This window comes from Chiloscyllium punctatum, chromosome 10 (assembly GCF_047496795.1).
Source record: "Chiloscyllium punctatum isolate Juve2018m chromosome 10, sChiPun1.3, whole genome shotgun sequence".
NCBI lineage: Eukaryota > Metazoa > Chordata > Chondrichthyes > Orectolobiformes > Hemiscylliidae > Chiloscyllium > Chiloscyllium punctatum.
The window spans coordinates 59,175,303-59,190,890 of NC_092748.1; the positions used below are offsets into that span (position 1 = coordinate 59,175,303).

At 39.1% G+C, this 15,588-nt stretch overlaps 1 protein-coding gene across 4 annotated transcripts in view; it reads left to right on the forward strand.

Annotated features, from left to right (window-relative positions):
* The window catches only part of ubr3 (ubiquitin protein ligase E3 component n-recognin 3), a 356,926-nt gene that overhangs the window by 129,493 nt on the left and 211,845 nt on the right, over positions 1-15,588 (forward strand). For all 4 annotated transcript variants that reach the window (XR_011961687.1, XM_072579281.1, XM_072579282.1 and 1 more), the window contains exons 17-18: positions 7,664-7,749; positions 13,049-13,190. Coding sequence is in view for 3 of the 4 variants with exons in the window: in XM_072579281.1 (XP_072435382.1) it covers positions 7,664-7,749; positions 13,049-13,190 (228 nt within the window). In the remaining variant the exon portion in view is untranslated. The remainder of the gene's footprint in view (positions 1-7,663; positions 7,750-13,048; positions 13,191-15,588) is intronic.

A 15,588-nucleotide genomic window follows, 5' to 3' on the forward strand; every position in this document is an offset into this window, starting at 1 on the left:
AGGTTCAAAAGAGATTTACAAGGATCTTGCCGGGTATGGAAGGTTTGAGTTATAAAGAAAGACTGGATAGGCTGGAACTTTTTTACTGGAGCATAGGAGGTTGAGAAGTAACCTTATGGAAGCTTATTAAATAATAATGGCTTTAGATAGAGTTAATGGTAATTGTCCTTTCCCTAGGATGGGGAATTTCAAGAGTAAGGGGCATATTTTTAAGGTGAGAGGAGAGAGATTTAAAAAAGAAATGGGGGGGCAAATTTTTTACACAGGGTGGTTCGCAAGTGGAATGAACTTTCTGAGGAAGGTGTGGATATGGGGTACAATTACAACATTTAAATGATATTTGAATAAGTATATGAAAGGTTTTGAGGGATATGGGCCAAGAGCAGGCAGGTGGGACTAGTTTTTAGTTTGGGGTTATGTTTGGCATGGACTGGTTGGACCTAAGTGTCAGTTTTTGTGCTGTATGACTCTATGACTATGTCCTCTAGGCACTGAACTTTCTGTTAAGGTAAAGAGATCCTTCACATCCACTTTATCCAGACCCCTCACAATTCTGTACACTTCAATCAAATCTCTACTCAACCTTCTCTGTACAAGGAGCAAGTGAGGAATGCAGATGCTGGAGAGTCAGAGTCAAAAGGTGGGGTGCTGGATGGGCATATTCCCAAAATGTTGACTCTCCAACTTCTCAGATGCTGCCTGTCCTGCTGGGCATTTCCAGAGCCACACTTTTCTACCCATCTCTGCTCCAGTTTGAGCAATCCCCTGGACAATCTCGGCTTTTCTCGTAGCAGCATTTTTTCAGTCCTGGCAACATACTCCTGAATCTCCTCTGCACCCTCTCCATTGCAATTGCATCCTTTCTGTAATGAGATGACCAGAACTGCACACATTACTGAAGTTGTAGCCTAAGAAGTGATTTAAACAGTCCCAGCATAGCCGCCTCGTCTTCCATTTCATACCTTGGCTAGTAAAGGAAAAGATTCCAATTGTCTTCTTAAATACCTTATCAACCTGAACTGCTAGCCTTCAGGGATATGGAAATATTCTCTCCAAGGTCTCCATTTAGTTTATAGCTGTCCATTTCAATCTCCCATTTATTCTTCACTCTTTATTTGACCTCTCCAAATACATCATCTCACACTTATCTGGGTTGAATTCCATTTGCCACTTTTTTGCCTCGGTGACCAATCTACTAAAATGTTCCTGTAATCTGCATCTACTCTCTTCAAGATCAACTATGTGATCAATTAACTTCTCGATCATGCCCTTTGTATTTATATCTAAATCGCTAATCCTTGTTTACAAAAAGCAGGGAACCTTCTATGCCATGCGGAATCGCCACTGGAAATATTGTTAAAAATCTCACAACACCAGGTTATAGTCCAGCAGGTTTATTTGGAAACGCTTGTTTTCGAAGCACTGCTCTTTCATTAGGTGGTTGTGGAGTGTAAGATCGTAAGACACAGAATTTCTAGCAAACATTTGCAGTGTGATGCAACTGAAAGTATATGTCAAAAAAGACCTGGATTGTTTGTTAAGTCTCTTATCTTTTAGAATTACCATGTCGGTTTCAGTTCTTTCATATGTAAATCCCAGAACCTTTTTTTAAAGTTATATTCTCAAGTGAACTTTAACAATAGATGCCAAGTCAGCTCAGATAATGCATTGAAGGTGTGAGGTGCTATTTGTGATGCTGTTTATGCCCCAATGTTCAGACAGATTCCAGCTCTAAAAATCAGATTCACAGAATCTTACATGGATTCATGCAGTTTTTCAGCAAAATAAGATGTAATTCTGCAAGTACAAATTGATCTCAAACCTGTGTGTATGCATGTGGGAGTGTGTGTGAAAATGTGTGTGAGTGTAAAAGGGTATAAATCTGTGAGAGGGTGCATTTGTGGGTGTGTATGTGTCAGCATATGAGAAAGAGCTTGTATATGAGAGAGGGTCTTTGTGAGTGTGTGTGTGTGTGTGTGTGTGTGTGTGTGTGTGTATGTATTTGAGAGTGTGTGTAGTGCAGTGGGGTCATCTGTCGTGTGACATGAACCCAAGGTCCTGGTTGAGGGTGCCAAGCTTGGTCATTCTAAAAGGTGAGAGACTTGACAAATAATCCAATCGAGTGATAGGAAACAGAGTAATGATTAATGGATATATTTATGATTATAGGAAAGTATGTAGTGCATGGAACCTTTGCTTTTCCTGATATATATTAGTTATCTGGATCTTGGTCTGCAGGGTACAATTTCCAAATTTGCAGAAGACACTAAACTAGGAAGTATTGTAAACTGTGAGGCTGACAGTGTGGAGCTCCAAAAAGACATTAACAACTTGGCTGAGTGAGCAGTTAGGTAGCAGATGAGGTGCAAAGCAGAGAATTGTGAAACGATGAAGAACATTGAAAGATAATATAAAATATGGATGCCATTCTAAAGAGGCTGCAAGAGCAGAGAGACCTGGGTGTATAAGTATGCAGATCATTTGAAGGTGGAAGATCAGGTAGTGAGAACAGTTAATTAAACAAACAGTGCTCTTGACTTTATTAACAGGGGCATAGAGTACAAGAATAAGGAGGTGATGTTGAATTTGAACAAGACCTCCAACCTCAACGGGAGTATTGTGTACAGTTGTGGGCCACATTATAGGGAAGATGTGAATGCATTAGAGAGAAATGATCTACAAGAATGTTTCTGGGAATGAAAATCTACAGTTATGAGGATAGATTGAAGAAGTTGGGACTGTTCTTCTTGTAGAGAAGATGGCTGAGAGGAGATTACTTAGAGGTTTTCAAAATCATGAGCGGGACAGATAGAGAAGACAGGGAGAAACTGTTCCTGCTTGTAAAAGAAAAAAGTGGGAGGGCATAGATTGAATGTGATATGCAAACAAAAGTGATGAGAGAAAATAAAACTGTTTTACACAGTGAGCAGTTAGTGTATGGAATGCATTGCCAGGAAATGTGGTGGAGGCAGGTTCAGTTGAGGCATTCAAAAGGGCATTGGATGATTCTTTGGAGAGAAATAGTGTGCAGGAATGTGGGGAAAAAACATAAGAATGGCAGTAGATATTGGAACCAATTTAGGAACTGGCCTCTTCTGTGTCCCATGGAACAATTGTGTTACTGTGATTATCCGTGTTGATTTTGATTTTCAGAAGTGTTTGATCAATCATGATCTTGATTGTCTTGATGGGCTGAATGATTTTTGCCTGTACCAATATTCCTTCCTATTCAAAGTTTGGGAGAAGATTTGTAGCTCGGGTGCTTGTTGTTGTGATTCTGTTCACCGAGCTGGGAGTTTGTTGCAGACATTTTGTCCCCTGTCTAGGTGACATCCTCAGTGCTTGGGAGCCTCCTGTGAAGCGCTTCTGTGATCTTTCCTCCGGTATTTATAGTGATTTGTATCTGAAACCTGAAAGCAACAACACCCCCAGATTCTATGGACTACCTAAAGTGCACAAACCAGACATCCCACTCAGACCCATAGTATCACTATCAGGGACACCATCACACAACTTGGCAAAAAGAATTACAGCAGAGACTGAAACACCTGATCAGCGGATCCAGACTCTCTATACAGTCAACACAGGAATTCTTGGACATCATCAGAAATATACACATAGACAAGGAAGAAACTATGGTCTCATTCGATGTAACGGCACTATTCACCTCTATCGACAAAACCCTAGCCAGAGAAACAATAGCCAACCTGCTGGACATACAGAATAGACAACAAGATGGGGAACCTATCAATAAAGACTGCATACTCAAACTACTGGACCTGTGCTTCACAACACACTTCACATTTAACAACCAAATATATGAACAAATTAACGGCACACCCATGGGCTCACCCATTTCTGGACTCTTAGCAGAAGTGGTAATGCAAAGGTTAGAACGAACCATCTTACCGCAAATTCAACCCAAACTCTGGGTCAGATATGTAGATGACACCTTTGTAATCATTAAAAACACAGAAATAGAGAACACACACCGGATCATCAACGCCACACTCTCAGGAATCTGATTCACTGGAGAGGAAGAAAAGGACAACCAACTCCCATTCCTAGATGTGATGGTACAAAGAACATCGAACGGAGAATTCACCACAAAGGTATACAGGAAAGCCACACACACAGACCAAGTCCTAAACTATGAAAGCAACCACCCCAACACACACACAAAAGAAGTTGCATTAAGACACTGTTCAAAAAAACAACAACACACTGCAGTACACCAGAACTGCAAAAAGAGAAAGAAGAACACCTATACAATGTATTCGCCAAAAACGGATACCCTCGCAATTTCATCAACAGATGCCTAAGGGAAAGACAACGGAATGAGGACATGCCCCAACCCAAAAGACTACCATACATCAAAAACATTTCTGAACTGACAGCCAGACTACTGTGACCACTAGGACTCATAACAGCACACAAGACAACAGCCACTCTCAGGCAACAACTCACTAGGACGAAGGACCCGATACCCAGCATGAGCAAAACCAATGTAGTGTACAAAATCCCATGCAAGGATTGCACAAAACACTACATAGGACAAACAGGAAGACAGATAATGATCCGCATCCATGAACCCCAACGAGCCATGAAACGACACAACCAGCTATCCTTAGTAGCCACACACCTGAGATGACAAGCAACATGAGTTCGACTGGGAACACACTACTATTATAGGACAAGCCGAGCAGAGAACAGCCAGGGAATTCCTAGAGGCATGGCACTCATCCACAGATTCAATCAATAAGCACATCGACCTGGACCCAATATACCGACCACTGCAGCGGACAGCTGGAACTGACAACCGGAAGCGGCAGATACAAATCACTATAAATGCCGGAGGAAAGATCACAGAAGCACTTCACAGGAGGCTCCCAAGGACTGAGGATGTCACCTAGACAGGGAATGAAACGTCTGCAACACAAACTCACAGCTCGGCGAACAGAACCACAACATTCCTTTCTATTCTTAACTAATCCATATCTTTTTAATTGACAATTTATCTCATTTCTCAGAATTACTTTTAATAATTTGCCTGTTATGGGCATTTGACTAATGGATCTGAGATTATTCAATCTATTCTATACTCACCATCTACACAGAGACTCTTACCCAGATACATACACACACGCACATATACACAGAGGCTCTTACCCAGATTAGCAGTCCTTCAATTATCTGATATCATGCCTGTAACCAGTAAGGATTGAAAATAATGCTCCTGTCTTGCTTCTTTTAACAACTTGGGGTATCTTTCATCCAGTGCTGGTGATTTGTCATTAGTTGATAATCCAGATCTTGTCCCTTGGGTATTGTAAGAAGGATAGAATGAAACAGTTGATACTGTGGGAGAGCTTTTTGATCTGAGACACTATTGTAAAGGATTGTTTTTACCGCTGGGTGTTAGAAAGATGAAGAAATGGCAGGATCCTCGCAAGATTGAGATCTAGCCACAAAAAAATGATTTTAGGAAAAAGATAGTTATTTTTATTCCTTGGATTGTGCTGAGATATCACATACATTGATTACTTCTGGAATAATACTGACTGTGTGGAGGAGGGTTGCAGGCCGAAACCTTAAGAACAGATTATGCTAATTGTATCATAGAAAGTTTATGGATGCCTGACCTCTCCCCATTTGTGAAGGGCATGATTTCTGGAGCAGGGGAAGGAAGTATGGCTGTGCCTGCTTTTGGAGAGGATGCTCATGAGATATTTTATCGCTCTTCCAAGAATTAGTTGTAGTAAGGAGATGACAAGATTTTATGAAAATGAAGCAGCAGTATTCTGGTCTTGGCCTTATTCCAATGTGATCTGAATCAATGAGAGGGTATAAAGAACCCAAATTCCTGATGCAATCAGAAAAGAAACAACTGGGAAAGAACACAAAGGGAATATCCATAAGAAAAACTAAATTGTAGATTAACTGTACCCCAGATGTGTAATTTATTTTTGGTAAACTGTATTTTTTACTAACTGGTCTTGTTGGTCATCACTCTGAGCAGAAGATTTGTAAAGTCCCAAGATAAAACACAATTGATGGAATTTAGAAGCCCATCTAGATAGTCTGATGAAATATTCAAGAATCTGAACCTTTTAAAATCTTGTCAAGGGTAGGAAATATAAAATCATCTTTGTTTGTTTCTTTCTGCAAATGCCAAATCTGTGTAAGGTGAGCTACTGGTATGGATTTAGGATTGGCTGTCTGACAGAAAGCAGAAAGTTGGGATAAAAGATTCTTTTTCGGAATGGCAGCCAGTGACAAGTGGTGTCCCGCAGGGTTCAGTATTGGGGCCGCAGCTGTTCACTGTATATAATGATCTGGATTGAGGGGCAGGGGGCATTCTGGCACTGTTCGCCAATGATACGAAGTTAAGTGGGCAAGCAAGTAGTACTGAGGAGGTGGGGAGGCTGAAGAAAGACTTAGACAGATTAGGAGAATGGCTGATGAAATTCAAAGTGAACAAATGTGAGTTCTTGCACTTTGGAAAAAAGAATACAGGCATGGACTATTTTCTAAATAGTGAGAAAATTGATAAAACCAAAGTACAAAGGGATCTAGGAGTGCTAGTCCAGGACTCTCTAAAGGTTAACTTGCAGATTGAGTGGTTAAGAAGGCGAATGTAATGTTGTCATTTATCTCAAGAGGTTTGGAATATAAAAGCAGCGATGTGCTTCTGAGACTTTATAAAGATCTAGTTAGGCTCCATTTCGAATACTGTGTCCAGTTTTGGGCCCCACACCTCAGGAAGGACTTGCGGGGATTCACAAGGATAATCCCTGGAATAGTAAGCCTAACATATAATGAGCGGCTCAGTATCCTGTGATTGTATTCATTAGAGTTTAGAAGGTTGAGGGGTGATCTAATAGAAACTTACAAGATAATGTATGGCTCAGAAAGGGTGGAGCTGAAAATGTGTTGCTGGAAAAGCGCAGCAGGTCAGGCAGCATCCAAGGAGCAGGAGAATCGGCATTTCAGGCATGAGCTCTTCTTCAGGGCTCATTCTTGAAGAAAGGCTCATGCCCGAAACGTCGATTCTCCTGCTCCTTGGATGCTGCCTGACCTGCGCTTTTCCAGCAACACATTTTCAGCTCTGATCTCCAGCATCTGCAGTCCTAACTTTCTCTCAGAAAGAGTGGATGCTGGGAAGTTGTTAGTGTTAGGCAGGGAGACTAGAACCCAATGGCACAGCCTTAAAATTAGAGGGGGGGGGTCAATTTAAAACAAAAATGAGGAGACATTTCTTCAGCCAGAAAGTGGTGGGCTTGTGGAATTCATTGCCGCAGAGTGCAGTGGAGGCCGGGGAAGTTAAATGTCTTCAAGGCAGAAATTGACAAATTCTTGATCTCGCAAGGAATTAAGAGATATGGGGAGAGAGCGGTAAGTGGAATTGAAATGCCCATCAGCCATGATTAAATGGCGGAGTGGACTCGATGAGCCGAATGGTCTTTCTTCCACTCCTATGTCTTATGGTCTTATTTCTCTAAATTGTAATAAGTTTATTGTATTAAACATTATATGTTTGTTAAATTAGATAATTTGATTTTGTGAATTATACTGTTATACAAGGCAGTTTCATAACAGTTTATATATGTCTTTGTGTACTGGTTTATTCACTGCATTAATGCTTCATTCACTTTTATTTCAGGCATGACAGATGATGAAATCTTGAGAGCAGAAATGGTAGCACAGCTCTGCATGAGTGACAGAACACACAGCACATTGTTAGACTTGATATCCTTTTTAAACCGTCACATTCAAATTGGTTTGTTGCTTAATTTGTTAGCAAGTGTAAAAATTGGTTCTAATCTTGTAGAAATTAGTTTCCAATACTTCTGATTCCTGTTTTCTAGTGTATAGTTTTCTTTGTATGTTCTAATTTTATTTTTTAAAGATCAAATATTCGCATCAAGCTGCTACTATACTGGATAGATTGACGATTGAAAATGCATTCTAATTTTGAGGTTATCTGTTGCTAACTTTGTTCAATGTTAGTGAGTAATTCTTCATGTGGAAAATCTTGTGCAAATACTAGGGGATATAGGTTAAAAATAAAAGGTGATAAGTTTTAAGGAGATGTGAGAGGCCAGTTTTTTTTTAAACAAGAGAGTGGTAAGTGTCTGGAATTCACTACCAGACAGGTGATGGAGGCCGATACAATAGCAGCAGTTAAGAGGTGTCTTGACAGATGTATGCATAGGCAGGTAATGGAAGAATGTGAGGTAAAAGCTGTTCAGTTTGAAAAGACATCATGTGTTAGTGCGGGCTTCGTGGGCCAAAGGGCTTGTGCTGTACTGTTCTTCAGATAAACTATTTCTGGTGGTCAGTCAACTTCCAATTTAATTCTCAAGTTTGATGCTGACTGTCGCATACAAATGTTTTAATCTACCCTAAACATTCATTTAAAAATGAAATTCTGCTGATACTGGAAATACTCAGCAGATCAGGCAACATCTGTTGAGAGGAGTAGTTAATGTTCCAAGTCGATGAATCTTTATCAGAACTAACAATTTCTTTAATTGAACAATCATATAAAGCCATAGAAGTTTGTTATTTGAACTCATTCATTGAGTTATTTGTGTTGGTTTTGACTAAGTTCGTTTCCATCAAAAATTATTTTCATTCGGTTAGGGTTGTGTCTTGTATTTTGTGTTTTTAAACAACTGGTGACTGAAATGCGAAAGAGCTGTTTTAAAATCAGTTTTTGAAAGGGTGGTTGTATGCTGTGAAAGCACGTAACCTGACAGCTATGGCTGTCATTAAGTAAACAAGTAGTAATTGAAGTTAGAGTTGCAGATGAGTTAGAACCAAGAAAATGCAGCTTTTCCTGGCAATGAGAAGTTGATTGTCTCTGAACTAGTGACCTGTTCTCAATGACAGAGATCTTTTTGCCTCTGTAATCAAAACCTACTGTAAACCTGAATAAAACCAATGCATCGTTCTTTCGTCAATTGTTGGATGCTGTGACTTTTAACATATGAGTCAGATTTTTTAAATGAGTGAACCGGTAACCTTTTAGATTAGATTAGATTACTTAGATTACTTACAGTGTGGAAACAGGCCCTTCGGCCCAACAAGTCCACACCGCCCCGCCGAAGCGCAACCCACCCACACCCCGACATCTACCCCTTACCTAACACGACGGGCAATTTAGCATGGCCAATTCACCTGACCTGCACATCTTTTGGAATGTGGGAGGAAACCGGAGCACCCGGAGGAAACCCACGCAGACACGGGGAGAATGTGCAAACTCCACACAGAGAGTCGCCTGAGGCAGGAAATGAACCCGGGTCTCTGGCGCTGTGAGGCAGCAGTGCTAACCACTGTGCCACCGTGCCGCCCACCTTGTATCTCTTACCAACCAGTGGGAGTATGCGAGAAAGACAAGTGAAGCAACATGTTGACCATCAAGAGTCATAAGGATCATCTCAACAATGGAACCCAGGAAAAAAAGACTATTGAATTATCTTTCCAGTTTTCCCCCTCTGTCCATCACCTATTTTACCCTGTCTGTTTGTCTGTGTGTGTGTGTGTGTGTGTGTGTATATATATATACAAGATTTTAAAAGGGGATTGGAGTTTTAATGAGGGATATTATATGCTGACAGTTTATAACTGTCTTCCAGTAGCTAGAGTTTATGTACTTGTAATCAGTAGTGATTCTTGTTTGGTACAAAAACCTGTTCTGTGCATTCTATCAATCTAGGCCTGAAATTCGGGTAAATTGGGGAACCTCGCATATTTCATAGAATATTGAACTTTTGTGATGACTCTGGGAATAGCTCAGATTGGTTTCCAATGTACCGACCCCAGTGGGGTCATAATAATTCATGTAGATAGGCAGTAGTCAATGATCACCATCCAGAACAAAACCTACTGCACAATTAAGCAATTTTTTTTCCCCAGAGATGCTATTAAAACTCCAACCACAACCCTATTGTTCAAAGGTCTTTCAGTATTCCTGGGCTCTTAATATGTCAACCTCAATTTGCAGCCTGGAGATATTTTGGTTGCCATTTTTATATAAGTCTGTCAAAGTTATATTCTTAATTCAACAAATAAATAAATTTGAGTGTGTGTCTCCTGCTATGGAAAGCTTTCTGTACTGAATGGTGTTGAAGTACTTTATTTCACCCTCAGCCTGATTGATCCCCAACCACTTTCTCCCACATGTCAGATTTCAGCCCTATTGATCTATTGTTTCTCTCCTTCTGAGCTTCCAAATGTTGTAACTTGTTCCATCCTGTATGTTGAACTCAAGATTCCAAACACATTAAGTCTGTCTTTTAACACAGCCAATTCCACTTGTGTGTAGTTTTGGTCTCCTTATTTAAGGATGGATGTAAATACATTGGAGGCAGTTCAAAGGATGTTTATTAGTTTGATGTCTGGAAGGAGTGGATTGACTTAGGAAAATACTTTGGACAAATTGGCCTTATTTTCTGTAGAGTTTAGAAGAATGAGGGAAGAATTGATAGAATTGTATAAGATTGTAAGTAGCCTTGGCACAGTCGATGTGGGAAGGATGCTTTCTCGTAGGTCAGCCGAGAACAAGAGGGCACTGTTTTCAAATTAGAATTGCCCTTTCAGCACAGAGATGAGAATCTTTTCTTTCAGAATTGTAAAGCTTTGGAACTCTTTTGCCTTAGTAAGCAGTGAAGGTGGAGTCAATACGTATTTTTAAGATGAAAATAAATGAACTTTTAGGAAAGAACATAAAGGATTATTAGTGTGAGATAGGAATATGGAATTTGAATTGCAAACAGATCAGTCATGATCTTAGTAAATTGTAGTGCAGTTTTAAGGGTATATGCAATAACTGTGCTGGCTGACATTTTACTGCTTGTCCAGGAACTTAAAATTCACAGTTCTAGTTATGTACTTCAATAGTACAAAGCCTGTCAGAGAGATATTGGAAGGTGTAGTGTTTGTAAAGCCATCAGCCAAGTGAAGCTCCAACAATGAGTTTCCTTACAGGGGCTGTTAATCTGGTTAAATCTGGGACCCACAGCTGACAGATCAGAACAGGACTGTCAGAGGTTCTGTTCACTCTTGACAGCTGGATCAGCATCAAGGACTCTCCATATGTAAATAAAGAGTGACTTGGTGACAGGATATTGGCCTCTGTGGAGTCATTTCAGGAGAGACACTGAAGAGAAAAATGTTTATGTAAACTGGGTCAGAAGGAATCATTCTAGTATGAACGTGAGAGACAAACACACGAGGAAAGGGAGGAACCAGTCGAGGACATCAAGTGTAGGGGTGCCAAGAGAATGGAATGATTACCTGAAGATCAGATGTTCTGAAAGAGGCTAATTCACCCATCTGTGGTGTACTACAGAATCATAGATTAGTAACAGACAGGAGGAGCTTTTGTAACCCATTGTATCTGTGCTGATTCTCCATAAATATTAAGCTAGTGCTGCAACTCTGCCCCTTCCTCTTTTTCTCTTCTGTTGATTTGTAGCATTTTAAAAGGAATTGGAAATTAATTCTGCCTCTGTCAAGCTCTCAGGCTTTGGATGGTTGACCCCAGGCAGTTGCTGCATTTAGTTTAGTTTATCATCCTGTTGTATTGGATTCTTGTGCCAATTACCATTTCAGTCTCAAAAACTCCCATACGTAGTATCTTAATAAAGCTTTTAAATTTTATCCTTTTGACTTTTCAGTTAATAACCTTATAAAACTTTATGGAAACATTTGAAAGCTAAATAAAACTCATACCTTCATGCTGTTGACTGAAAACCACAAAAATGTTCTTGGAAATTAGATATGTTGTCTGCATAAACTGCAAATTCCAAGCTTAAGTAAAAACTTAGTGCCCTAAAAAAGGCAAATGATAATCTTGGATAAATATCCTGTTTTTGAAGAAGAAATGACAGCTGAAAAAGATCAGAAGATGGGCTTAGAAAATTATTGAAAGCCAGTGACCATATTGCCAGTAGAGTGATTTGAGGTTTTTTCAGATTGAGTTAGAATAAGGGAGAAAGAATTGAAATCAGGAGTGAGGCATAGTGATTTGTAGTGAGTCTGTGAGATTTGGAGGTGCTTGAAGTGTGTTGGAGTGAACTGATAATCCAAATTGATAATTTTGCATAGTCTTCCATTACATTGTGAATGTTAGAATATATAATGGTCAAATTAGACACCAGTGAGGCGGTAATCCAAGGCCTCATGGGGTGTTATTAAGAGTATTGTTTTTTAAAAAAACTGTAATTGATTAGCCTCCGGGATCTATCTCGTTTACTGTAATACTGTGATGAGGAAGTGGTAATAGGTATTGGTAGTTTCATGCTTTTTAACCATCTCCCGTACTGCATTCTAACATTCCTTTGTCCTCTCAGTGTAAACAACACACTTGTTACTATTTTGATTTTGTTTTGGTTTTTGTGTATTTGTTTTCCTTAATCTAGACAAGTGTAAAATCTTGCTGCGTGTGAAAATCCAACCAAGCCTGTATTCTGCCAATTTGTAGCCACTTTTATCAAGAACTATTCTTGAAAAGTTGCATATTTTTGTTTTAAATGATACATAATAGTGCGGATTTTCTTGAAGCAGGCAATCTTTTACTGTAAAGGTATTTTTTCTTTGCCCATTAGCTGAAAAATTATTTGACTTGCAAGTTTCCAAAAGTCAGATTCAACAAATGCAACATTTGCTTTTCAGCATTAATAACAGCTTCTGCTAATGCTCTTTAGTTTGTTTGGGGGACTAAGGAAGAAATAGGCCTAAAATTATACATAATTGGAATGATTCATTAAAGCTGATGATGAGGGACTTATTTTCAAAATTGTATTCACTTGTTCAAAATCCATTTTATTTCTGCTGTGGTGTGGAGCTGCTGGTGTTGGACTGGGGTGGACAAAGTCAAAAGTCATATGACACCAGGTTATAGTCCCAACAGGTTTATTTGAAATCACCAGCTTTGGGAGTGCTGCTCCTTCGTCAGGTGAAGTTCGCTTTATTTCTAAAATTTAATAACATAATCTTGAAACTTCTTCCTGTGAGTCATTTTTCTTAACTAAATTTGTACATTCCTGAAAATCCCAATCCAAAGAGTGGGATTATTCCAGGTAGCTACTATTTTGAAACTATGCTTTCTGCTGTAGCTGATTTTAAAGCACCAGTCTTTGAACCAGGAGGTTCCATGCAGCAGGGGATGTACACACCTAAAGGTATGTGGTTGTTCTTAAAGTTGTTTTATTTGAAACTTGGCAGATATTTTAGGAAAATGGTTAACTTGACATGGCTTGAAAAATTTTAATACAAGTATTGATTTTTTTTAATCAAGAATTTTAGATTGTTCACATGTTCTTTGTTGCCCACAGATTGCATTTTGTAATCGTTATTAACATAAGTTATTCTGGAGACTTCCTATTAAGTTTTAAAAAGTGTAATCTACTTGCACATATTCCTTACTTGAGTTATTTGCTCATTTTTAATTTGTTAGACTAGATGTAATTCACGTATGTAATTTATCAAATTTTTGTTCTCACTTGTTACAGATAGTTTCTTGTATTTTAGCATTCTAACATGATCTGCTTATGTTTATCACTCAACATAGAACCAGTTTCAATGTGAATTAAATTCCATTTGGAGTTCAATAGTTTGTATTTTCACCTTTTTAGTATTTTGCGTATTTTATTGCTAAATGATCACATTTGCTCGAGTAATTTACAATTCCAAAACAGTTGTACAGAGACAATCATCTTATATTTACATTTATATGAAATATGTAAATTTTTGTGTTTTCTTTATTGTGCTGTAAACTTTGTTGTTTGATTGAGGGGGTGAAGCATAAATGTGAAGAGGGGAGGTGAAAAGTCAAGAAAAATGTAGCAAAAGCAAAAAGGTATACAAGTTTTTCACCCACAGAGTAGATGAGCAATATAGACAAACAGAATTTTGTGTTTGATCTTTTATTTGTGCTGTTACCTTTTGGATTCTGTTCATTATTGGGTTATTCAAATGTAACAGTTTTCATTACAAATTTTAATGGACCACAATTATTTACAATATGTAGTAATGACTTGGATGAGAAAAATGAATGTACTATTGTTAAATATGTGAATTATGTAAAAATATGTGGAAAAGCAAGTGGTAAGGATGACATAAATAGTCTGCACAGGATGTAATCAACGAGGTAAAAACAATGACTGCAGATGCTGGAAACCAGATTCTGGATTAGTGGTGCTGGAAGAGCACAGCAGTTCAGGCAGCGTCCGAGGTGCACAGGATGTAGACTGGTTAAGTGAGAAACATTTGGTGGATGTAATATGTGGAAAATGTGAGGTTTTACACTTCAGAAAGAATAGAACAACTAAATACTATTTAGGTGGGGAAAGACTGTACAATGTTATAAGGGTCCTCAGGAGAGGCAAATAGTATATTGGTCTTTATTTCAAAGAGAATGGAGTATAAAAGTAGTAGAGTCTTGCTAAAACTATATAAGGCACGATTTAAACCACACCTGAAATAGCGAGTTTTGAGAAGATTTGTAGCTCAGGTTGAGGATCTGGATGTAATTTTGCTCACTGAGCTGGAATGTTCGTTTTCAGACATTTCATCACCATACTAGGTATTATCATCTGTGAGCCTCAGATGAAGCACTAGTGTTATGACCTGCTATCTATTTGTGTTTAGGTTCCCTTGGGTTGGTGATGTCATTTCGGGTGGTTATGTACCCATTCTTTTTGAATACACTAAATAGGTGATTTTCCTCTGCTCTTTGTAGTTACTCAGTGCTGCAGTGTGTGGTAATGTAATTTTCCTATGGTGACGTCACTTCCGGTTCTTTTTCTCAGAGATTGGTAAATAGGATCCAAGTTGATGTGTTGATAGAGTTCTGGTTGGAATGCCATGCTTCTAGGAATTCTCATGCATGCCTCTGTTTGGCTTGCCGTTGGATGGATGTGTTGTCCGTGTCGAAGTGATGTCCTTCCTCATCTGTATATAAGGACGCTAGTGAGAGTGGGTCATGTCTTTTTGTGTCTAGATGATGATCACATATCCTGGTGGCTAGTTTTTTGCCTGTTTGTCCAATGTATTTGTCCAGTGTTTGTGACCATTCTTGGTATTAGTCTGTATAGGATCTTTCAAATTCATTAGCTGCTGTTTTAATCTGTTGGTGGATTTGTGGGCTACCATGATGCCAAGAGGGCTGGGTCGTCTGGCTGTCATTTCTGAGATGCCCTTAATGTAGGGGAGAATAGCTAGGATTTCTGGATGCCTTTTGTCTGCTTGTTTGGATTTGTTGCTGAAAAATTGGCAGACTGTGTTCTTTTTGAATGCGCTATGAAACTGATTTTCCTCTGCTCTTTGTAGATACTCGGTGCTGCAGTGTGTGGTGGCTCGTTGAATAATATTCTAATGCAGCTTTGTTTGTGGGATTGCATCTGTAGTGCATATGTGTTGTTTTCCTGTAGACGCTGGTTTGAAGTTCTCCATTGGCTGTTCGCTCTACTGTGACATGTAGGAATGGTGATTTGTTGTTGTTTTCCTCCTCCTTTTGTTTCTTTTATGCCAGTAAGGATATTATTGATGGCCTTGAAGGTTTCCTCTAATTCTGTTTGT